Source organism: Hemitrygon akajei, chromosome 18 (assembly GCF_048418815.1).
Source record: "Hemitrygon akajei chromosome 18, sHemAka1.3, whole genome shotgun sequence".
NCBI lineage: Eukaryota > Metazoa > Chordata > Chondrichthyes > Myliobatiformes > Dasyatidae > Hemitrygon > Hemitrygon akajei.
In genome coordinates, this window is record NC_133141.1 from 64776213 (window position 1) to 64801901 (window position 25689).

Here is a 25689-nt window from a genome sequence, read left to right on the forward strand (position 1 = left end):
AGAAGGTAGCTCCAATGGATCAGATTGTGAAGCCAATGCATGACATGTTACTGGGTTGGAGAGACTTGGGCTCAAAAGGGGCATTGGGCAGTCTTGGTTTTGTCACTTAGTCTTCTTCTTCTTCTTCTTCGGCTGTCCATCGATTTCAATGTTGACTGTGCTGAGAGTTTAGACTCTGCAGGCACATTTATGGGCCACAAGACCAGCATTGGATCGGCACTGTCTCCCACATCAGTTACATTTGTGATTTGACTGGTCTAGCACCTAACGTCTGCGTTCTTGACAATGCAGCGCCCACTTCTTCTGTCCAAAGCATCTTTCTCCCAGGTGTTGACACTCATGTCAGTGTTCTTCATATGGAGCTTAAGCACATCTTTGTAGTGCAGCTGCAACAAAAAAGAAGAAAAGATGTCAGCTAGTAGAGAGATACAAGCACCTGAGGGTCCACATCAGCCAAATCTCCAGCTTCTGTTCTCCCTGCAGTCCCTTCCACAGTCAACTCCTTGTACATTCAGGCGATTGCAATCACGTCCAATGTTTTTATCGTACAATTATAATCAGGAATAAGTTACTACTTATCACCCAGGGCCCAACACTGTGAGATGGAATATGACATTTCCAGTTATATATGTCAAAACAGGATGCTGAGGATTTATTGAGGCAATTCATGAAGAAAGGAGACAGTAAATCACGAATCCTGCCCGCATTTAAAAATCACAGGTACTTTCAAAGTGAGGCACACTTTCAGATTAATAACAATGAAATGCTTCCTTGTGTTACTTTCAGCCTAATTTGTTTACACTCAGACCCACAAGAACTCCATTTAAGATTTTTGATTTGGCGTTGAATCAGACATAGTGAAATTCATTCACTATTGAATGCACAAAGTACATGATTTAGTATGGTAAGTACATTTTTCTCCGTTCAAGTTCAAATTTATTGTCATTCAACCATACACAAAACAACGTTCCTCCAGACTAGGGTGCACACACAGTACATACAACTCATACATAAAGTAATATTACTTCAAATAACTGACAAATAATAAAATATATGTATTTTAATACTTGTTAATTTATTCTGAGATACAATTCTATTGATTTAAGTGGAACCTAATTCAGAAGGGAAGTTCAAAGCACATATATTTCCATATTCAAGTGGATTTTTTAAAATTCCCTCTGTTAAGTATTTTCCCATCAATATTACATAATATATATGCAGCAGCCTCTTTATCAGGTACATTGTTCATTAATGCAAATATCCAATCAGCCAATTATGTGGCAACTACTCAATGCATAAAAGCATGCCGACATGGTCAGGAGGTTCAGTTGTTGTTCAGACGGAACATCAGAATGGGGAAGAAATGTGATCGGTGGCTTTGACCGTGAAATGATTATTAGTTGGAGCCAGACGGAAATGGTTTGTGTATCTCAGAAACTGCTGATCTCATGTGATTTTAAACCATCTCTAGCATTTACAGAGTATGGTGCGATAAACATCCAGTGAGCACCAGTTCTGTGGATGAAAACGCCTTGTTAATGAGTGATCAGAAGAGAATGGCCAGACTGGTTCAAGTTTACAGGAAGGCAAAAATAACACAAATAACCATGCATTACAACAGTGATGTGCAAAAGAACATCTTTAAATGCACAACACATCAAACCTTGAAGTGGATGGACTACAGCAGCAGAAGACCATGAACATACACTCAGTGGCCACTTTATTAGTTATCTACTGGACCTAATAAAGTGGCCACTGAGTGTATAACAGACAAAATTTATTTGTGAGTAGCTACAATAAAAGTGAGTGTGCCAGTGGGTAATCTATCCCCAGATGCCTGTTATCAATGCTGGTGAACAGGTGGGACAAAGAAGCACTGTATTAAGATCAGAGCCAAGCTATTCGGGTGAGAATTTTTGAAATACTTTTCTTGCAGAAGCTGTTAAAAAATATCAGTTACTGTTTAAAAAAGATTGGTAAGTGCAAACTTAATTTAATGTTTAAATCTGAACCTGATAGATTTCTGCTGATAAAGGGAATGGAGCCAAAGCTATAGATTACAGATTAATCACATTGAATGGAAGAACAGCTCCAAGGATCCTTGGAGCTCCTGTTCCACTCTTCCTGTACCTCGTGCAGAATGTTTTAAAATGTAATCATTGTTTGAACATAGAACATTACAGCATAGTAAAGGCCCTTCCCTCCCACATAGGCCTCCATTTTTCTATCATCCATGTGCCATCTTAAATGTCCCTAATGCATCTGCCTCCAACACCACTGGCAGTGCATTCCACTCTGTGTAAAAAAAAACTACTTCTGATAGTCCCCCTATACTTTCCTCCAATCACCTTAAAATTATGCCCTCTCACATTAGCCCTTTCTGACCTGCAAAAAGGGTGCTGGCAGGCCACTCTATCTATACCTCTTATCATCTTTTACACATCTATCAAATTGCCTCTTGTCCTCCTTCGCTCCAAAGAGAAAAGCCCTAACTGCTAGGGTTGATTAGCACGGTGCAATGGAATGCTGTGTAAGTAGGCCTCAGGTTTGCACAGGGTTAGCTAATCTCACTTTGGATCACGCTACAACTTTCTTCCGTCTGGAAGATTAATGTGATGTATCTCCAAGACAGTTAGCCAACTTACATTCTCAAGTGAATTATGGCCAAATTGGAAAACATACAAGAAGCAATCTTTCCAATATGCAGGTGCCCCTCAATATTTCTCATGACACACTTTAAGTTAAATCCTGACATGACAGTGTCAGTGACAGAACATTGCAATTTTACAAAGCCTATGCCAGATGCACATTGTAAATCAAAATGAATGATTCCATCAGTGGCACTGACTATAATCGAGAGAATACCTGATGCCTTGTGCCTGAGCTCATGATTGTCCAAGCTCTTATCACGAGGTTCCAGTGTTTCATACTTGGGAATTCTCGATACAGCTCCCTCAGCAGAAAGCAAAATAAGCCAACACTTTTCTTTACAGCTGGAAAGGGGTTACCACAGTTTATTGATAAAGCCCTGATAAATCTCTTAAGTCTTACAGCAAAAAGAAAAATAACAGAAGTATTTTTTTAGGACAAGTACATAGTTCACTGAAAGTTGAGCTTACGTCACCCTGCTATAGGAGAGATGTCATCAAGCTGGAAAGAGTGCAGAAAGTGATAAACACAAGAGATTCTGCAGATGCTGGAAATCCAGGGAATAAACACAAAATGCTGAAGGAACTCAGCAGGTCAGGCAGCATTTATGGAGAGGAATAAACTGTCAATGTTTCAGGCTGAGACCCTTCATCAGGACTGGAAAGGAAGGGGCAGAAGCCAGAATAAGAAGGTGGGGGGAGAGAGAATGAGAACATATTGGCAGGAGATAGTTGAAAGCAGGTGAGGGGTAAGGTAGATATGTGGGAAAGCACAGAAAAGATCTACAAGGATGCTGCTAGGATGCCAGGGACTAGGTTATTAGGACTAGGGTCCAGGGTGATATTATAGAAATTTATAAAATCATGAGGGACATGCAAAGGGTGAAAGCACATAGTCTTTTACCCAGGGCTGGGGAATCAAGAGCTAGAGGGCACAGGTTTAAGATGAGAAGGGAGAGATTTAATAGGAACCTGAGGGACAACTTTTTCACACAGAGGGTGGTGGTACTGTGGGTATATGGAACAAGCTGCCAGGGAAAGTGGTTGAGATGGGTACAATATGCTGGTGGAACACAGCAGGCCAGGCAGCATCTATAGGAAGAAGTACAGTTGACGTTTCGAGCCGAGACTCTTCGTCAGGATTGACTGAAAGAAAAGATAGTAAGAGATTTGAAAGTAGGAGGGGGAGGGGGAGGGGGAGATCCAAAATGATGGGAGAAGACAGGGGGGGAGGGATAAAGCTAAGAGCTGGAAAGTTGATTGGCAAAAGGGATACAGAGCTGGAGAAGGGAAAGGATCATGGGACGGGAGGCCCAGGGAGAAAGAAAGGGGGAGGGGAGCACCAGAGGAAGATGGAGAACAGGCAGAGTGATTGTGAGAGGGGCAGAGAGAGAAAAAAATGAATAAATAAATAAATAAATAAATAAATAAATAAATAGATAAATGAATGAAGGAAGGAAGGAAGGATGGGGTAAGAAGGGGAGGAGGGGCATTAATGGAAGTTAGAGAAGTCAATGTTCATGCCAACAGATTGGAGGCTAACCAGATGGAATATAAGGTGTTGTTCCTCCAACCTGAGTGTGGCTTCATCTTGACAGTAGAGGAGCCAATGGATAGACATATCAGAATGGGAATGGGACGTAGAATTAAAATGTGTGGCCACTGGGAGATCCTGCTTTCTCTGGCGGACAGAGCGTAGGTGTTCAGTGAAATGGTCTCCCAGACTGCGTTGGGTCTCACCAATATATAAAAGGCTGCACCGGGAGCACCGGACGCAGTATACCACACCAGCCGACTCACAGGTGAAGTGTCGCCTCACCTGGAAGGACTGTCTGGGGCTCTGAATGGTGGTGAGGGAGGAAGTGTAAGGGCAGGTGTAGCACTTGTTCCGCTTACAAGGATAAGTGCTGGGAGGGAGATTGGTGGGAAGGGATGGGGGGGATGAATGGACAAGGAAGTTGTGTAGATCCCTGCGGAAAGCAGAAAGGGGGGATGGGAGGGAAAAATGTGCTTGGTGGTGGGATCCCATTGGAGGTGGCTGAAGTTACAGAGAATTATATGTTGGACCCGGAGGCTGGTGGGGTGGTAGGTGAGGACAAGGGGAACTCTATCCAGAGTGGGGTGGTGAGCAGATGGGGTGAGGGCAGATGTGCGTGAAATGGGAGAGATGCATTTGAGAGCAGAGTTGATGGTGGAGGAAGATAAGCCCCTTTCTTTAAAAAAGGAAGACATCTCCTTCGTCCTGGAATGAAAAGCCTCATCCTGAGAGCAGATGCAGCAGAGACGGAGGAATTGCGAGAAGAGGATGGCATCTTTGCAAGAGACAGGGTGGGAAGAGCAATAGTCCAGGCAGCTGTGAGAGTCTGTAGGCTTATAGTAGATATCAGTAGATAAGCTGTCTCCAGAGATGGAGACAGAAAGATCAAGAAAGGGGAGGGAGGTGTCAGAAAAGGACCAGGTAAATTTGAGGTCAGGGTGAAAGTTGAAGGCAAAGTTAATGAAGTCGACAAGCTCAGCATGTGTGCAGGAAGCAGCGCCAATGCAGTACATCCAATATACAGATATCCGTCCCCCACTTTTTCTTTGCTACATTGACGACTGCATTCCCTACGCAACTCCCCTCTCCATTCATCACCCCCATTCCTTCCTACCGATCTCCCTCCCGGCACTTATGCTTGTAAGTGGAACATGTGCTACACCTGCCCTTACACTTCCTCCCTCACCACCATTCAGGGCCCCAGACAGTCCTTCCAGGTGAGGCGACACTTCACCTGTGAGTCGGCTGGTGTGGTATACTGCGTCCGGTGTTTCCAGTTTGGCCTTTTATATATTGGTGAGACCCAACGCAGACTGGGAGATGGTTTCGCTGAACACCTACGCTCGGTCCGCCAGAGAAAGCAGGATCTCCCAGTAGCCACACATTTTAATTCCACATCCCATTCCCATTCTGATATGTCAATCCATGGCCTCCTCTACTGTCAAGATGAAGCCACACTCAGGTTGCAGGAACAACACCTTATATTCCATCTGGGTAGCCTCTAACCTGATGGCATGAACATTGATTTCTCTAACATCCGTTAATGCCCCTCCTCCCCTTCTTTCCCTATCCCTTATTTATTTGTTTGTTTGTTTGTTTGTTTGTTTATTGCTTTTCCCCTTTTTTTCTCTCTCTGTCCCTCTCACAATCACTCCTTGCCTGCTCTCCATCTCCCTCTGGTGCTCCCCTCCCCCTTTCTTTCTCCCTAGGCCTCCCGTCCCATGATCCTTTCCCTTCTCCAGCTCTGTATCCCTTTTGCCAATCAACTTTCCAGCTCTAGGCTTCATCCCTCCCCCTCCTGTCTTCTCCCATCATTTCGGATCTCCCTCTCCCCCTCCCACTTTCAAATCTCTTGCGATCTCTTCTTTAGTTAGTCCTGACGAAGGGTCTTGGCCTGAAACATCGACTGTACTTCTCCCTATAGATGCTGCCTGGCTTGCTGTGTTCCACCAGCATTTTGTGTGTGTTGCTTGAATTTCCAGCACCTGCAGATTTGCTCGTGAGATGGGTACAATAACAGCATTTAAACAATATATGAGCAAGTACACAGATAAGAAAGGTTAGAGCAATATGGGCAATCACAGGCAAAAAAGGGACTTGCTTAGATGGGAATCATGGTCAGAATCAGGAGTATTGTTATTGTTTTGTGGCAGCAGTACCGTTCAGTGCAATAAAAAATAAACGGAGCAAAAGAGGAACAGCAACGTATGTTCCCTGTAACCTCACTTGCCTATAAGATCAAAGTACTTGTATGTTACCATATACTACCCTGAGACTCATTTTCTTGCAGGCATTTACAGAAAAAATGAAATATGATAGAATTTATGAAAAACTATACATAAACAAAGACTAGCAAGAAAGCAATGTGAAAAAGAAGATAAACTGTGCAAATACAAAATTCTGAGAACATGAATTGCAAAGAGTCCTTGAAAAAACATTGGATAGGTATATGGACAGGAAAGGAATGGAGGGTTATGGGCTGAGTGCGGGTCGGTGGGACTAGTGAGAGTAAGCGTTCGGCACGGATAGAAGGGCCGAGATGGCCTGTTTCCGTGATGAAATTGTTATATGGTTATATGAAAGTGGGTCTGCAGCTCATTGAATCAGTTCAGAGTTGTGATGAATGAATGAAGTGATCCACACTGGTTCAAGAACCTAATGGTTAAAGGGTAATAACTGTTCATGAACCTGCTGGTGTAGAACCTAAGGCTCAGTACCTCCTGCCCAATGGTAGTAGTGAGAAGAGGGCATGACCTGGACGGTGGGAGTGTTTGATGATGGAATCTGCTTTCTCGTGGCAGCACTCCATATAAATGAACTTATTGGAGGGGAGTGCTTTTCCTGAGATAGATTTGACTGTTTTCACTACTTTCTGTAGGTTTTTCCATTCCTGGGCATTGGTGTTTCCATACCAGATCATGATGCAACCAGTTGGAATACTCCCCACTGTGCATCTATAGGAGTTTGTCAAAGTTTTTTGTGACATTGTTAAAGTATTTGGTGAAGGCTCAATCATTTGAATTCTCAATCATGACAAGTTTTTTCTGGAATGGGTGAGTTTAAAAGAGATTTAAACTTTCTAATGGTAAAGTAACAACTGACAGTCATAAGCATTAGAAATACTCTGGGGATATCAGTGGAAGAGAATGAGAAAGGAAAATTAGTCTGGAGATTTGGTAATTCCATCATGGCCTGATACAACAAGAGGAGAATTAGAAATATTTTTATTAATAAATGCAGTAGCATGGCAGTTAACCTAATGCTATTACAGCACTAGTGACCCTGGTTCAATTCCAGCACTATCTGCGAGGAGTTTGTAAGTTCTTTCTGTGTCCCTGTGGGTTTCCTCTGGGTGCTTCAATTTCCTCCCACAGTCCAAAGTCGATACAGGCAGATGGGGCTCATCAGCCACGGTTGGCAGCTCATCTAGGAGAAGGAAAACTCTGATCTCAGACCTCTGCTGCTTTGCAGCTACACCCACATGCAGGTATACTAGTGGGGTGTGTCAGGAATGGACAGGAGGAGGAGTATAGGAAACTGATACAGGACTTTGTGATATGGTGCAACTCAAACTACCTGCATCTCAATATCACCAAGACCAAGGAGATGGTGGTGGACTTTAGGAGATCTAGGCCTCATATGGAGCCAGTGATCATTAATGGAGAATGTGTGGAGCAGGTTAAGACCTACAAGTATCTGGGAGTACAGTTAGACGAGAAGCTAGACTGGACTGCCAACACAGATGCCTTGTGCAGGAAGGCACAGAGTCGAATGTACTTCCTAAGAAGGTTGGCGTCATTCAATGTCTGTAGTGAGATGCTGAAGATGTTCTATAGGTCAGTTGTGGAGAGCGCCCTCTTCTTTGTGGTGGCGTGTTGGGGAGGAAGCATTAAGAAGAGGGACGCCTCACGCCTTAATAAGCTGGTAAGGAAGGCGGGCTCTGTCGTGGGCAAAGTACTGGAGAGTTTAACATCGGTAGCTGAGCGAAGGGCACTGAGTAGGCTACGGTCAATTATGGATAACTCTGAACATCCTCTACATAGCACCATCCAGAGACAGAGAAGCAGTTTCAGCGACAGGTTACTATCGATGCAATGCTCCTCAGACAGGATGAAGAGGTCAATACTCCCCAATGCCATTAGGCTTTACAATTCTACCGCCAGGACTTAAGAACTTTTTAAAGCTATTATTAATGCTTTTTGAGATGGTGATTTAGATGCATATCATATTTTTTTTACTGAGTTAAGTATTGTATGTAATTAGTTTTGCTACAACAAGTGTATGGGACATTGGAAAAAAGTTGAATTTCCCCATGGGGATGAATAAAGTATCTATCTATCTATCTATCTATCTATCTATCTACTAATACAGAGTTAGTTAATTAATTGTTCACATGGGTTTAATTGGGCAGTGTGGGCTCATTTGGCCAGAAGGGCCTGTTACTGTACTGTATCTCTAAATAAAACCGTATATAAAAAGTATTTGAGAAACTGAAGGAATTGTGAAAACTTACAATTACTTTAATAAATAGAATTGGGGGAAGTTATTTATAATAGTCTGTGATTCTGTAGCTATCTGGAATAAACTCTGATCACCAACTCCGATCTGTACTATCTGCACATGTATCTAGACTGTTGCTCCATTGAGGTGGTTGTGAAAAGGTAACTACCTTCATAATATCCAGCACTGGGGATCAAAGGTAGATTTATCCTCTCTATAGGCAATCCTAAAAGGATTAAAAATTTCATAAAATTTCATAACTGCAACTAACTGGTTACCTTCTTCAGAGGGATGACACAGCCTCAAAATACTCAGTCTGTGCTCTATGGAGAGGAATAAGTAGTCAACATTTCAGGCTGAGACTCTTCATCATGACTCCTGATGGAGGGTCTCGGCCTGAAGCATTGACTGTTTATTCCTCTCCATGGATTCTGCCTGACCTGCTGAGTTCCTCTGGCATTTTGTATGTGTGTTACTCTGGATTTCCAGCATCTGCAGAATCTCTTGTGTATGCTCTAAATATTATAAGCACCAAGAATTGATTTTTCAAATGTACTTATCATACTATCAGTATTTTCAAAAAGATTGGCAGTCTATAACATTCTTCTGAAGGCACAGCTTACCCTTGTTCATATTAGAAAACTACAAGTAGATTGTACTCTTGGGAATCTTTGGTATTAATTTTGAATGTTAATTTATTTGCAATTGGGTCGTATTTCTTTCATTATAACATTTCGGTGCTATTGAAAAGAAAACTGGCACATCAAATGATCCCAGTGTTGCAAATTAATAAAATATCTGTCCAATGGGAGCCATTATCTTCTAGCTTCTCTAATAAGATTTTAGTTTTGACTGGCAAACATCAGGCTGAATCATGTAGGGCTTAGTGTTTTTTTTAGAAGTCTATAATTCCTGTTGTCAACTCAAGATGGTTCTTTAAGGTTGTCATAGCCAGAGGGGGTGAGGGGTAGTGAGGACAAGCTCCCACTACCTATTAACTGTTCCCAGTGGTGTGCATCTCAAATAGACTCTGACTAACAAGTCCAGTTCTTGGCCTTCACATGTAGCCTAGCTACTAAGTCCAGCGGAACCATTTCCATTGACAGGAGAAGGGGCAAAGCTTGGTTACTGGCATCTTAAAACCAGTTGATTCAGACAGATGGTGCTCCTCAGTCATGGTTGGCAGCTCATCTAGGAGAAGGAAAACTCTGATCTCAAACCTCCGCAACTATATCCACATGGAGAAGGCTTCAGGAGTAAACTCCAAGATCTGGAGTCCCTAAGGCAGTCCTTTATTGAGTTCAATGCTGATTGATAACTCCTGTGATGCCGTGGTGCCCAGCTATATCAGTCTGTGCCATTCCTTAGGATTCATCAGCCATGTGAAGAAGGGGAATGTGCTGCATGGGCAACAGCTTTCTCTCCATACCTTACTGCCCTGACTTGTCTATGCAAACAGATAGCTAGGATGCAACATCCCTCATCGGTGCCAACCAATAGAGGCCTCCCAGTTCAAGATTCAAGATTGTTTAATGTTATTTCCAGTACATAAATGTAAAGGAGAATGAAATAATTGTTACTCCAGATCTGATGCAGCACAAAAAAACACAGTAAGATAAAGGACACAATAATAACAAAACAGAATAAATATAACTACATAAGATAGCTTATATACATCAATTACTTGTACGTAAATAAAATGATGCTAGGTACAGGAGTGTCTGTACATAATGTGACTGACAGGAAATGATAGAGAAGTGGTGGTGGGTGTAATGGAGGAGTGGATTAATGGTCCACTCTCCTCTCCTATCAGATTCCTTCTTCTTCAGCACTTTACCTTTTTCACCTATCACCTCCCAGCTTCTCACTTTATCCTCCCTCCCCCACCCACCTGGCTTCACCTTTTCCCTTCTACCCTTGTACTCCTTCCCCTCCACCCACCTTCTTATTCTCGACTCTTGCCCCTTCCTTTCCAGTCCTAATGAAACTGTGCCTTGTTTAACTCATGAAATGATTCACAGAACAGAACATTGTGCTCTGCATTAGGCCAAATCAATCCTATGCAGAAGTTAAAATTGAGAAATTTCCCATCAGATATCACTGTAGGAGCATCTTAGCCACAGAGAGCACTTTGGCTTAAGAAATTGGCTCAGCATCATTTTCTCAATTCTTTCTGGTTGGCTGCAGGTGATTAGTAGTGCTCTGTGGGTGTAGATATTAGGACCGCTTCTTTTCATGTAATATGTGAATGATCTGGATTTTGTCATATGTCATTTGGTGGTTTTGTATCCAAGTCTGCAGACAGTACAAAGATAGGTGGAGGACTGGATAGTGTTGAGGAAGCAGGGAGTCTGCAGAAGGACTTGGACAGATCGGGAGAAAGGGTAAAGAAGGGACAGATATGGAATACAGTGTAGGAAAGTGGGTGCACATGCACTTTGATAGAAGAAGTAAAGGCACAGACTATTTTTTAAACAGGGAGAAAATTCAAAAATCAGAGGTGCAAAGGGACTTGGAAATCCTAGTGCAGGATTCCCTAAAGGTCAACTTTCACGTTTAGTCAGTGGTAAGGAAGACAAATGAAACATTAGCATTCCTTTCCAGAGGACTCAAATATAAAAGCAATGATGTAACGTTGAGGCTTTATAAAGCATTGGTCAGACCGCACTTAGAGTATTATGATCAGTTTTGGGCCCCTTATCTAAGAAAATATGTGCTTGCATTGGAGATGGTCCAGAGGAGGTTCATGAGAATGATTCCAAGATTGAAAGGGTTAAGGTATGAGAAGCATTAGATGGCTCTGGGCCTGTATACACTGGAGTTTAGAAGAATGAGGGGGGATCTCATTGAAACCTATTGAATTGGTGGCACATCAGTTGAAACTGTGAGCAGTTTCAAACTCTAGGAAGTGCACATCGTACACAACCTCTCATGGTCCCAGAACACATTTACACAATCAGGAATACTCACCAATGCCTCTACGTTCGGAAGAGGCTGAAGAGAGCTGGACTATGCACATCTATACTCACGTCATTCTACAAATACGCAGTTGACAGCATCCTAACAAGTTACATCACTGCATGGTATGGAAACATCGCTGACACCAGCTGACCACCATCAAGGACATCTATACAGAAAGGTGCTGGAAAAAGGCAAGTAATGTCATAAAGGATCCCACCCACCCTACTCATGGACCATTTTCCCACTCCCATCAGGGAAGAGGCTAAGTAGCATCCACACCAGGATCACCTGACTGAGCAACTGGTAATTTCCCAAAGCAGTAAAGCTGATCAACACCTCCACATCCCCAACCATCACTACTTTATCATTTCCTGTCAGAGTCACCTGCTGTACAGACACTCCTGTGCCTAGCATCACTTTATGTATATAACCTATCTTACGTATTTATAGTCATTGTGTTTTTATTATTGAGTTCTTTATCTTATTGTGTTTTTTTATACTGAGTTGCATCTGGAGTAGCAATTACTTTGTTCTCCTTTACACATATACTGGAAGTGACAATAAACAATCTTGAATCTTGAGATAAAGTCAATGTGGAGAGGATGTTTCCTATCGTGGGGGAGTCTAGGATCAGAGGACATGACTCAGAATAGAAGGATGTCCCTTTAGAACAGAGATGAGCAGGAATTTCTTTAGCCAGAGGGTGGTAAATCTGTGGAATTCATTGCCACAGGCGGCTGTGGAGGCCAAGTCATTGGGTATATTTAAAGAGAAGTTTGATAGATTCTTGATTAGTCAGAGTGTCAAAGGTTACAAGGAGAAGGCAGCAGAATGGTGTTATGACGGATAAAAAATCAGTCATGATCAAATAGTGGAGCAGACTCAATGGGCTAAATGGCCTAATTCTGTTCCTATGTCTTATGGTCTAAATCATTCCCACACATCTTTAACTGTTTGTCTAAGCATCCAACCTCCCCAAGGTCTGGCAACACAGTAGATGCGTGTGGCCCGTATTATAGTTCTTTCAACTCAATCTGGTGTGGAAAGAAAAGCTGAAAAATATTAATTGTTAAATTGTTAAATTTATACATTTCCACTACCTCAGATTGGAACCTCTTGGCTTTTGTTTCACTTAAGAGCAGTAAACACCAAGCAGTGAACACTGTGCATGTCAGATGTTCTTAGCCTTTTGCTTCACTTCCAATTCACATTTTCCACTCTTTATGAATCAGAGTATAAACTGTAATTTTTTTGATTAGTGGTCTGTGTTTATTAAAACCATATATCCTCACAGCAAAATAAATATGTTTCTAGTTATTCCTAATATCTTGAGTTCATTTGTGTGTTTAATAATATTTACATCAGTGTACATGATACACTCAGTGGCCACTTTATTAGGTACACATGTTGCTCATTAATGTAACTATCTAATCGGCCAATCATGTGGCAGAAACTCAATGCATAAGAGCATGCAGACATGGTCAAAAGCAATTGTTGTTCAGATGAAACACCCGAATGGGGAAGAAATGTGATCTAAGTGACTTTGACCGTGGAATGATTGTTGGTGCCAGACAGGGTGGTTTGAGTATCTCAGAAACTGCTGATTTTCACACACAACAGTCTCTAGAGTTTACAGAGAATAGCGGAAAAACCAAAAACATCCAGTGAGCAGCAGTTCTGTGATGAAAATGCCTTGTTAATGAGAGAGGTCAGAGGAGAATGGCCAGACTAGTTCAAGCTGACAGGAAGGTGACAGTAACTCAAATAACCACGTGTTACAACTGTCGTGTGCAGATGAGCATGTCTGGATGCAGAACACATCAAACCTTGAAATGGATGGGCTACAACAGCAGAAGACCACGAGCATACACTTAGTGGCTACTTTATTAGGTACAGTAGGTACTTAATAAAGTGGCCACTGAGTGTATTAATAATCATCATTGACTCTGTCTACATCTATCATCTACCTGTCTCAGTCTCCTAACTCCAACACCCCAACCCTCCTCTCCCCTACCTATTTTACACCTCCTCAGTCCACTGCTCACTTCTGGCTCCCAGTGGACCATGGGACAAAATGAAGGAGGAAGAGCCACAGAGGGAGGTGATAGGCAGTTGAGGAGAAGAGAAGGGACATGAGGGGAGACAGAAGAGCACCTCTCCAATACTGACACAGCACTAGAGCCCTGTGTTCGATCCCACCCTTAGGCCACTGTCTGTGTGATGTTTGCATATTCTCCCTGTGAGGTCCTTCAGTTTCCTCCCGCATCTTGACGGCGATTGGTAAGTTAACTAGAGGCCATAAGTCTGTAAGTAACTGGTGGAAACTGAAAGGAGTTGGTGGGAATGAGGGGAGAATGTAGAACAGACAGCAAACTAGTGTTGGTGTAAATGGATGGTTGATGGCTGGAACAGATTTAGTAAGCCAAAGGGGCTGTTGCCCTCCTGAATTTCCCTATGGAAGAAGAGAGAATGGGAGGGGAAATTATTGGTAGTTAGAGAAATATTCCAGATGGAATATGAGGTGTTGCTCTTCCAGCCTGAGTGTGGCCTCACCATGGAAATAGAGAAGATCATGGACAAACATATCAGAATGGGAATGAAAAGTTAAATCAAAATGGGTGGCCACCGGGAAATTCTGCCTTTTGGTGGCAAATGGAGCAACACAATCCAAAAATGCACTAGGACAGCCTGCAAGTGTCACCAAATCCTCCGGCACCAATGTAACCATAAGACCATAAGACAAAGGAGAAGTCAGCCATTTGGCCCATCGAGTCTGCTCTGCCATTTCATCATGAGCCGATCCGATCTCCCCTTTAGTCCCATTCCCCCGCCTTCTCACCATAACCTTTGATGCCCTGACTACTCAGATACCTATCAATCTCTGCCTTAAATACACCCAATGACTTGGCCTCCACTGCTGCCCGCGGCAACAAATTCCATAGATTCACCACCCTCTGGCTAAAAAAAATTTTTCACATCTCTGTTCTGAATGGGCGCCCTGCAATCCTCAAGTCATGTCCTCTCGTACTAGACTCCCCCACCATGGGAAACAACTTTGCCACATCCATTCTGTCCATGCCTTTCAACATTCAAAATGTTTCTATGAGGTCCCCCCTCATCCTTCTAAACTCCAAGGAGTACAGTCCAAGATCAGTCAAATGTTCCTCATATGTTAACCCTCTCGTTCCCGGAATCATTCTAGTGAATCTTCTCTGAACCCTCTTCAATGTCAGCACATCCTTTCTTAAATAAGGAGCCCAAAACTGCACACAGTATTCCAAGTGAGGTCTTACCAGTGCCTTATAGAGCCTCAACATCACATCCCTGCTCCCATACTCTACTCCTCTAGAAATGAATGCCAACATTGCATTCGCCTTCTTCACCACTGACTCAACCTGGAGGTTAACCTTAAGGGTATCCTGCACGAGGACTCCCAAGTCCCATTGCATCTCAGAACTTTGAATTCTCTCCCCATTTAAATAATAGTCTGCCCATTTATTTCTTCTACCAAAGTGCATGACCATACACTTTCCAACATTGTAATTCATTTGCCACTTCTTTGCCCATTCCCCCAATCTATCCAAGTCTCTCTGCAAACTCTCTGTTTCCTCAGCACTACCGGCCCCTCCACCTATCTTTGTATCATCAGCAAACTTAGCCACAAAGCCATCTATTCCATAATCCAAATCGTTGATATACAACGTAAAAAGAAGCGGCCCCAACATGGACCCCTGTGGAACACCACTGGTAACCGGCAGCAACCAGAATGGGATCCCTTTATTCCCACTCTCTGTTTCCTGCCAATCAACCAACGCTCTATCTACATATGTAACTTTCCCATAATTCCATGGGCTCTTATCTTGTTTAGCAGCCTCGTGTGCGGCACCTTGTCAAAGGCCTTCTGAAAATTAACATTTCAGATTATTTCAGATTTTCAGCATCTTCTTTATTTTGTTGAAGTAACGCTTTCCATTTTGTTCCCATCACAGCGCCGTCCCCACAGATGGCCAGCCATGAAGTTCAGGAACAATGCTGGACAGCCAACCTACACAGAGGTGGACACCATGGGTCATGATAAAGAAGGGTTCCTGGAAGCTGTGCAGTGTTAAAACCTTCCCAGGATGAACCAAATGAAGTGAAAAATGATCGTGGTTTTTCTAACCATGATGCACAAAGCTGTATTCTCTCCATTTCCCAGATCCCATCTGTGGAGGATTACCTTACAAACTAGCTTCACATTATGATGGAATTGTACCGACCACCATCCCTGCTAACAGCCAATCCTACCTATGACAATATGATGATGAATAAGTTACAACTAATAAGTATATGTACATTTATTTCTTTGTGAACCAGTTATGTCCAGATCCATATATATGCAACATACCAGAGTATAGGTAGACCTTATACAATGGGACATTTTCATCTACTTTGCTGGGGAAGTGGATGGAATTTTGACTTGGTTCATATAATTTATATAGTACAGTTAAGACCATAAAGTATAGAAGCAGAATTAGGCCATTCAGCCTAGCAAATCTGCTCCACCATTCCACCATGGCTGATCTATTATCCCTCTCAACCCCGTTCTTCTGCCTTCTCCCCATAACCTTTGGTGCCCTGATTAATCAAGAACCTATCAACTTACACTTTAAATACACCCAATGATTTGGCCTGCACAGTTGTCTGTGACAATGAATTCCACAGGTTCAACACCCTCTGGCTAAAGAAATTCTTCCTCATCTCTATTCTAAATGGATCTCCCTTTATTTTGAGCCTGTGCCTGTCATGGTCCCATCAGGCAATGCCCCACCTGGCTATTACCTCAGTAATTGGGCCTCAATCTCCTCGTCTAATTTCCTATCATTCCCAGTTCCATTAATTACACACACCTACTTCCCATCAGTAAATACAGGATAAAAACTCTGGAATCACAGCAAGGAGCTGCCAGTTCATTGGTTGACTGTTGTATGAGTAACCTCGTTTCATGGTTCTTTAGGACTGTCAGTTCTAAGTTCTGCATCGCTTCCTGGATTCTCTACGTGAACCTGGTCTCCGTGTAAAGTTTCTCCTGGATACCGTTCCACGCTCGCTACAGTGAAATGCCTCCCAACTCTGTCTCCGTGCCCGTGTCCTGCACTTAGGTTCATCCCCAGCTACATCCTTGCAACAGAACAAACTGAGCAAGAATGAACCCAGCGGACACAGACCCCGTGCTACAGGCCCTCATCAGCCAGGGCTCCCTACTGGGCTTACATGATCAACCGCTGGGAGAAGTCATGGAAAACCTTCATGCCCTGTCCAAGGATGTAAAGAAGGTCTGAGCAGGTTGACCGGGTATGCACTCCCCTTGCTCCATCCCTTCCACGAACCCAGTCTGACCAAACCACAAACCCTGGGATGGCTACGCCCCTTGGGTCGGCAATACCATCACCTTGAGAGCCGTACGTACACGAACCAGAACCCTACGCTGGGGACCTAGGGAAGTGCCGGGTTTTTTTACTGCAGTGCTGTCTGGTTTTTGAGCAACAGCCACGTACGTACAGCTCAGACAGAGCAAAGATTGCGTACATCATGGGGCTGTTGCGCGGGGATGCCTTAGCATAGGCCACTGCGAACTGGGACAACCGGCCAGAGGTCTGTTCCTCCCTCTCCTCCTTCGTCTCCAAAATGAGGAAGGTTTTTGAACAGCCTATTCGAGGTAAGGACACCGCTAAACACCTACTGACTCTCTGTCAAGGCTCGCAAAGCGTAGCAAAATACTCCATAGACTTACGAACACTAGCAGCTGACTCTGGATGGAATGACGAGGCACTACGGGAAGTGTTTCGACGAGGTCTCTCTGACAAGATAAAAGATGAATTAGCAGCAAGGGATGACGCGGACAGCCTGGACTCCTTGGTCTCTCTTAGCCACCAGGCTAGATAATCGACTTCGAGAGCGTCTGAGGGAAAAGACCGGTCACCCCATTCTGCGGGTCATCCCACAGTCCACCTTACCTTCTTCAACCAGCCCTAACCTCTCTCTCCCTTCCGTTCCTCGCAGAGCTCCCATTCCTACTGTTCTGGTGAGTCAGGTGACACTCCCTTCAGTTCCCCAAACCCGGATGCAGATCCTGGCTATCGTGAATCATCAACAACAGTCCCTGTCCCTATCCGCCTTGGTGCATTCCGGTGCCGAGGGCAATCTGCTAGTCGAAGACATAGCCTCCCAGGCTGGAATACCTCAAGAGCCACTAAATACCCCTCTGGAGGCCTGGGCACTGGAAGGATAACTGCTGGCTCGTGTGACCCACTATACGCCACCCCTGACCTTGATTCTCTCCGGAAACCATCAGGAGGAGGTACGATTCAATCTCATCCATTTACCTCAAGCCCCTCTAGTTCTAGGATACCCATGGCTGAACCACCATAATCCCTACATCGACTGGTCTACCGGGAGGATAGTCAGCATGGCCCGTTTTGCCACGCCAACTGTCTGTGGTCAGCCGCATCTCCCAGGGAGACTACCGCAACCCTGCCTGTCGTGGAACCCCTCGACTTGTACAGAGTCCCCACAGAATACCACGACCTGGGACAGGTATTCAATAAACAATGGGCTCTTTCCCTGCCCGTATGATTGTGCCATCAACCTCCTCCCCGGGGCCTCGCTACCCACCAGTCATCTTTATAACCTATCCTGACCGGAGAGAGAGGCCGTGGAGAAGTACATTAGCGAGTCCCTCACAACGGGCATTATTAGACCTTCATCCTCACCAGTAGGCGCCGGTTTCTTCTTTGTAGAAAAGAAGGATGGGTCGCTTCATCCTTGTATTGATTACCAAGGCCTAAACAATATAACAGTTAAAAATAAGTACCCACTACCACTCATTAATTCGGCATTTGAACCACTTCACAGAACCACCATCTGCTCGAAGTTGGACCTTCAATGATGTGCTGAGGGACTTTATTAATCGCTTCGTAGTCGTTTACCTGTTCTCCAAGACGGTGCATTTTGTAGCCCTCCCTAAACTCCCTTCTGCTCAGGAAACCACAGACCTTCTCGTCTTCCACCTCCACGGAATCCCCGCGAACATCATCTCCGATCGTGGTCCCCAGTTCGTCTCACAGGTATGGAAGGCCCTCTGTCAAGCCTTAGGTGAATCGGTCAACCTGTCATCAGCTTCCACCCTCAGACGAACAGGCAACAGAACAGGTCAACCAAGACTTGGAGGTGACGCTACGTTGTGTAATGGCAAACAAACTGTCGACCTGGAGCGACCACCTCCCATGGGTTGAGTACGCCTACAACTTTCTGGTGAGCTCTGCCATTGGGAGGTCTCCGTTCGAGTGCTCCCTTGGGTACCAACCCCCGCTGTTCTCTGCGCAAGAAGAGGAGATTGCGGTACCGTCGGTTCGGGACCATATTGATCGGTGCCTTAAGATTTGGGAGGAAACACACACGGCCCTACTCAGATCAACAAATCGCAATAAGAAGACGGCCAACTGACACCGGACTCCGGCGCCAGAGTACCAACCGGGGCAGATGGTGCGGCTTTCATCCAGGGACATCCCACTCAAGAACAAGCCTAGGAAACTCGCCCCTTGCTTCCTGGGACCATTCAAGGTTGAAAGAGTTATCAATCCCACAGCAGTCCGACTTAAACTGCCAAGATCTATGCGCATCCACCCTACCTTTCATGTTTCCCAATTAAAGCCAGTTTCCGTCAGCCCCTTGTGTCCTCTGACCGAAACTCCCCCGTCTGCCCGTATCATCGACAACCATCATGCGTACACTGTCCGACTACTGGATGTGCGTTGTCGGGGCAGGGGTTTTTAATACCTGGTAGACTGGGAAGGGTATGGTCCAGAACAGCATTCCTGGGTTCCCCGCTCCTTCATCCTAGACCCTTCCCTCATCCAGGATTTCCATCGGGATCATCCAGACAAGTCTGGAGGATCGCCTGGAGGCTCCCATTGAGGGGTGGGGGGGTACTGTCATGGTCCCGTCGGGCAATGCCCCATCTTGCTATTACCTCAGTAATTGGGCCTCAATCCCCTCGTTTAGTTTCCAATCATTCCCAGTTCCACTAATTACACACACTTACATACATCAATAAATGCAGGATAAAAATCCTGGAACAACAAGGAGCTGCCAGTTGGTTGTTTAACTCTTGTATGAGTAACCTCGTTTCATGGTTCCTTAGGACTGTTCGTTCTAAGTTCCGCATCGTTTCCTGGATTCTCTATGTGAACCTGGTCTCCACATAAAGACTCTCCCGGATACCTATTCCACGCTCGCTATGGTGCTAGCGTCTCCCGACTCTTTCTCCGCGCCTGTGTCCTGCACTTGGGTTTGTCCCCAGCCCCGTCCTTGCAACAGTGTCCTCTGGTCCTCGACTCCTCTGCTATTGGAAACATCATGTCCACTTCCACTCTGTCTAGGCCTTTCAATATTCAATAAGTTTCAATGAGATTACCCCCTCATTCTTCTAAATTCCAGTGAGTACTGGACCAGAGCCATCAAACGCTCCTCATACATTAACCCTTTCATTCCTGGAATCATTCTTATTAATATGCATGGATTCAAGTTAATATGCACAGTTTTTCATCCTCCTCTTCCCCCAGAGATACAATCTCTGTGCTGTCCTCATTGTCAAGGCCTGTCAGCATTGTATTTCACATTTGCTTTTGTTTATCTGTTTACATTTTGAAATAAATGAATTTTCATTATCAAAGGTGCACGTAGGACTGTCTAGATTTAGGAGGGACATAAGTCACAGAACTTCTGCAATGATGATCCCATGCCAGACATAATTGTTTTTTTGTACAAGAATGTGGGAAGGAATCTGTGTCCTTGCTTGTGCTACCTTATTCTTCACCTCCCATTCCCCCTAAACACCCCTGGGTATCAGATCCCATATGTAGAACTGGCTTACACTTGTTCAGTTTGTGTTTTGGCAAGACTGCTGGCTCCAGATCTCAGAAGTTGTGGTCCAGATGAGCTGGGTTCCACAGCTGAGGCATGAAGCATTGCCCTTGATATCATGACTGAGTGTAAATTCAAGAATCCCTGCTAAATCTAACTTAATTGGCAATGTTCTCAGCTGACTGGAGTCTGTGCTCACACAACGGAGATTGGTTGTGATTGTTGGGGGGAGAGGCAATGATCTCAACCCTAGGACATCACTGCTGGAGTTCCTCAGGGCATTGGCCCAAGCCCAACTGTTTTTGGATGCTTCACTATTGACCTTCTATAGGGTCAGGGGTGAGAATGTCCACTGGCCATTGCTCATTGTTAATTACGTTCCTCAACATATTAATGCACGGACTAATGTGCCAAGTAACCTTCATGCCAAGCAAGTGCCAAACAAAGACGTGGGGAAGTCAATCCACCTACCCTTGCCATCCTATTATAACATTGTCACTAAATCAGCAGAAGCTACAAGCCTCCATTGACCATAATTGTTACTGGACCAGCCATGTAAAGGCTGAAGATTATCTATATTTGTTACCTGAACATCAAAACACACAGTGGAGTGCATTTAAAGAGCAAACACGAGGGTCTCGGCCCGAAACGTCAACAGTACTTCTCCGTATAGATGCTGCCTAGCCTGCTGTGTTCCACCAGCATTTTGTGTGTGTTGTTGTGTGGAGTGCATTGCTTGCATTAGGGATGTGCTGAGGGCAGCCCACAAGTGTCACCACGCTTCTGGCCCCAACATAGCATGTCCACAACTTACTCACCTTAGCCTGTATGTCTTTGGAATGTGGGAGGAGACCAGAGAGCTGGAGGAAATCCATGCGGTCACGGAGAGAACATAGTTTACATAGCATTTAGAGCAACAGTATTGTGTTAACAGCTATGCTATCATGTCAGCACCCCCCCCCCCCCACTGTAACTGGAAGTATAGAAACTGCAACAGTAGGTCAAAGTCTGGGCAATTTGCGAAGAAGAGGGGCTCATCTCTTGACAAAAACCCAAAGCCTTGCCACTGTCAACAAGGCACAATAACAGAATACACATTAGGATATGTACAGCTTACGGTTAGCACAATGTTTTACAGCACAGGCTATAAGATCAGTGTTTATACATTCTCCCCATGACCATATGGGTTTCCCGCACATGGTTCAGTTTCTTCCCGTATTCCAAAGACATATAGTTAGGGTCAGTGAGCTGTGGGCATACTGTGTTGGTGCTGGAAGTGTGGTGACACTTGTGGGCTGTTCCAACACAATCCCCACTAATTGGAATTGATGCACATTCACTTATGTTTTGATGTACTTGTGATAGATCAAGCTAATCTTTAAAAAACAAGAGTCCTGTATTCACTCTGGACTGGGCAGCCCACTTGCCCATCACCCCACCCACTGACCTAAACTTCTCTTCCTTCACCGATCGGGCATTGCGTCCGCAGTATCTGCCACGTAGCGAGTACTCTGCAGGTACTTGCCTAGGCTCCTCTGGCTGCGCCACCCAAACCTATGAACTTGACCTCCGTGGGCACAGGCAAACACCACCATACACAGTTTCAATGGGTGTACATACCCAGTGTATAAATGCCATGAAAGTTAGCTTCATGCAGCAGTGCTACTCTACATTATAAACATGAGAACAATATTTTAACATCAACATGAGGTCACCTAGCTACAGGAAAGCTATCAGTAAAATTGAAAGAGTACAGAGAAAATTTACAAGGATGTTGCCAGGATGATGACCTGAATTATCAGGAAAAGTTGAATAGGTTAGGACTTTATTCCTTGGAGTGCAGGAGAATGAGAAAAGATTTGATAAAGGTTTACAAAATTATGAGGGTATAGATAGGGTAATTTCAAGCATTTTTTTCCACTGAGTTTGACTGAGTCTGGAATAGAAGCCATAGGTTAAGGATGAAAGGTGAAATGTTTAAGAGGAACATGAGGGGAAATTTCTTCACTCAGAGGGTGATGTGAGTGTGGAACAAGCTGCCACCAGAAGTGCTGGATGTGGGTTTGATTGCAACATTAAAGAGAGGTTTGGATAAATACATGGATGGGAAAGATATGGAGGGCTATGGTCCAGGTGCAGGTCAGTGGGAGTAGGCAGAATAATAGTTTGGCATAGACTAGATGGGCTGAAGGGCCTGTTTCTCTGTTGTAGTACTCTATGACTATAACATAAATTAAACATAATTTATACAGTATGATAAACATAAAATAAACATAACATTCTAGGCAACATGGTAGCGTACAGGTTAGCATAACTCATGCACTGGCAGCGACCCAGGTTCAATTTCCACTGCTGTCTCTAAAGAGTTTGTCAGTTGTTCCCAATACCATGTGGGTTCCCTCAGAGTGCTTTGAGGTGTGGGTCTTCAGGTTCCTGTACTTCTCCAAACCACACACTATTTTGACTTGGGAGCACATTGACATTACTTCAGCATTCTGGAACTCCCTGACTGATGTGAGAACACCTTCACTAGAAGGACTGCAGTTGTTCTAGACTGCAAATCATCTCTACCTTCTCAAGGATAATTAGGGACAAGTAATCTCTGCCTTGGCAGAGATGCACACACCTTTAAAAAATTATAACTAGGAGAAAAGACTAAGCTAGAAGCAAATGGGAGACTAAATCTCCTGGTCTAAGTGGTTGTGTTTGAATTGGTTTTCTCCTAGCTTCACAGTGTTTTCAACAACAAGCAGAGATAGTCACACCTGTATTCGACTTTGCCCATGGATCTCACATGCACACACACACATCTACGCTTTTGCACATGCATACATATTCCAAAAGTAATGCAAGCATGGCTGTACTAACACATATGTGTACATATACACACATAAACACACGTGGGGTTTTGAGCTTAGATTGTTGGGGGGGGTGCGGTATCCCAGAATAGGAAGTCTGTTTTATACCTTTCTCCTTGTTCCACGGGCATTTTGAAAAATTCCTTGCCCCTGTTCAGTCCAAATTAGACCACTCAGCACAGTCCATTTATAGAACGTGGGGATGTTCTGAAGGATTTGCAATAGCATACGTGGAACAATTCGACAAGAATATATTTATTTGATTGCTTGTGTACACAGTTGGTCAAACTGCTTGTGAGCACTTGTGTTTAAGAGAGCACTTGTGAATTTCAAGGGCAGATTTTACGTGTCCTGATTTCAGAGCCAGTCTTCAATGTGATTGCCTCATGTCTCACTTGTTCTTGTGCAAATAAAGCTTTCAGAGTGCTTTTGCTTGCCTGCCTCCTCATTAATTCAAAAGGCCCGGAGAGAATGTTTCCAACATTGGGGGAGCCTAGGACCAGAGGGCACAACATCAGAATAGAAGGATGTCCATTTAGAACATATGAACAGGAATTTCTTTATCCAAATGGTGGTGAATCTGTGGAATTCATTATCACAAATGGCTGTGGTGGCCACATCATTGGGTATTTTAAAGTGGAGAGTGATAGGTTCCTGATTAATGAAGATGCCAAAAGTTGTGGGCAGAAGGCAAGAGAATGGGGTATATAGGGATAATAAGTCAGCCATGATGGCATACCGATAACCCAATTCTGCTCCAATGTCTTATGTCATAATACGGCAGCTGGAGAAGCCAGACTGTTTCAAGAGAAGATCCCACAGCCAACGCAGAGAAACAGTGATAACATTTCTGGTTGAACACACTCCATCAAATTCAAAGTAAAAATTAATTATCAATGTACTTATACACTCAGCGTCCCCTTTTTTAGATAGTGGCCACTGAGTGTATGTTCATGATCTTCTGCTGCTGTAGCCCATCCACTTCAAGGTTCAACATGTTGTGCATTCAGGGATATTCTTCTGCATACCACTGTTGTAACGTGTGGTTATTTGAGTTACTGTCACCTTCCTATCAGCTTGAACCAGTCTGGCCATTCTCCTCTGACCTCTCTCATTAACAAGGCATTTTCACCCACAGAACCGCCACTCACTGGATTTTTCTGTTTTTCTCACCATTCTCTGCAAACTCTAGAGACTGTTGTGTGTGAAAATCCCAGGAAATCAGCAGTTTCTGAGATACTCAAACCACCCTGTCTGGCACCAACAATCATTCCACGGTCAAAGTCACATAGGTCACATTTCTTCCCCATTCTGATGTTTCATATGAATAACAAATGAATCTCTTGACCATGTCTGCATGCTTTTATGTATTGAATTGCTGCCATATGATTGGCTAAATAGATATTTGCAAAGCGAACAGGTGTTCAGGTGTACCAAATAAACCTGAGTGTGTGTTACCATATGTTATCTTGAGATTCCTTTTCTTGCAGACATTTAAAGGAAAATAAAGAAAAGCAATAGAATTTATGAAAAAACTATACTTAAACAAAGACTGACAAATAACCAATAAAAAAGACAATTTGTGCAAATAAAAATAATGCAGAGAACATGAGTTGTAAAGAGTCTTTGACAGTGAATGTGTAGATAGTGTAATCAGTTCAGAGTTGTGTGTGAAGTTATCAGCACCAGTTCAGAGGCCTGATGACTGTAGAGTAATAATTGCTCCTGATCAGGTGATGTGAGCCTAAGGCTCTGTACCTCCTGCCTGATGGTAGTAGAGAGAAGAATGCATGGCCTGGATGGTGGGGATCTTTGATGATGGACGTTGTTTCCTTACGGCAGCATCCCAATTCTGGGGAGGGCTTTGCTTGTGATGGATTGGGCTGAATAATTTATTGATAACTGAAGGATAAATATCACCCATGATACATAGAACGTTACAATACAGTACAGGCCTTTCAGCCTATGATGTTGTGTCAGCCTTTAAAACTGCTCTTAGAGCAATCCAGCCCTTCACTCCTCCATAGCCCTGCATTTTTTTATCATCCATGTGTCTATCTAAGAATTTCTTAAATGCCCCTAATGCCTCTATCACCACCCATGACAGGGCATTCCACACAACCACCACTCTCTGTGTTAAAAACTTACCTCTGACATCCACCCCCCCCCCGTACTTTCCTCCAATCATTTCAAAATTATGGCCATTCATATTAGCCATTTCCACCCTGGGAAAAAGTCTCTGACTGTCCACTCGATTTATGCCTCTTATCATCTTGTGACT

The 25689-nt window shown here is 43.9% G+C and overlaps 1 protein-coding gene across 1 annotated transcript in view; it reads left to right on the forward strand.

Annotated features, from left to right (window-relative positions):
- The window catches only part of LOC140741490 (plexin domain-containing protein 1-like), an 810319-nt gene extending 786044 nt beyond the window's left edge, over positions 1-24275 (forward strand). Inside the window, exon 14 of the mRNA XM_073071746.1 lies at positions 15636-24275. Coding sequence (XP_072927847.1) covers positions 15636-15755 — 120 coding nt within the window. The 3' untranslated portion in view covers positions 15756-24275. The remainder of the gene's footprint in view (positions 1-15635) is intronic.
- The last annotated feature ends 1414 nt before the right edge of the window (positions 24276-25689 follow it).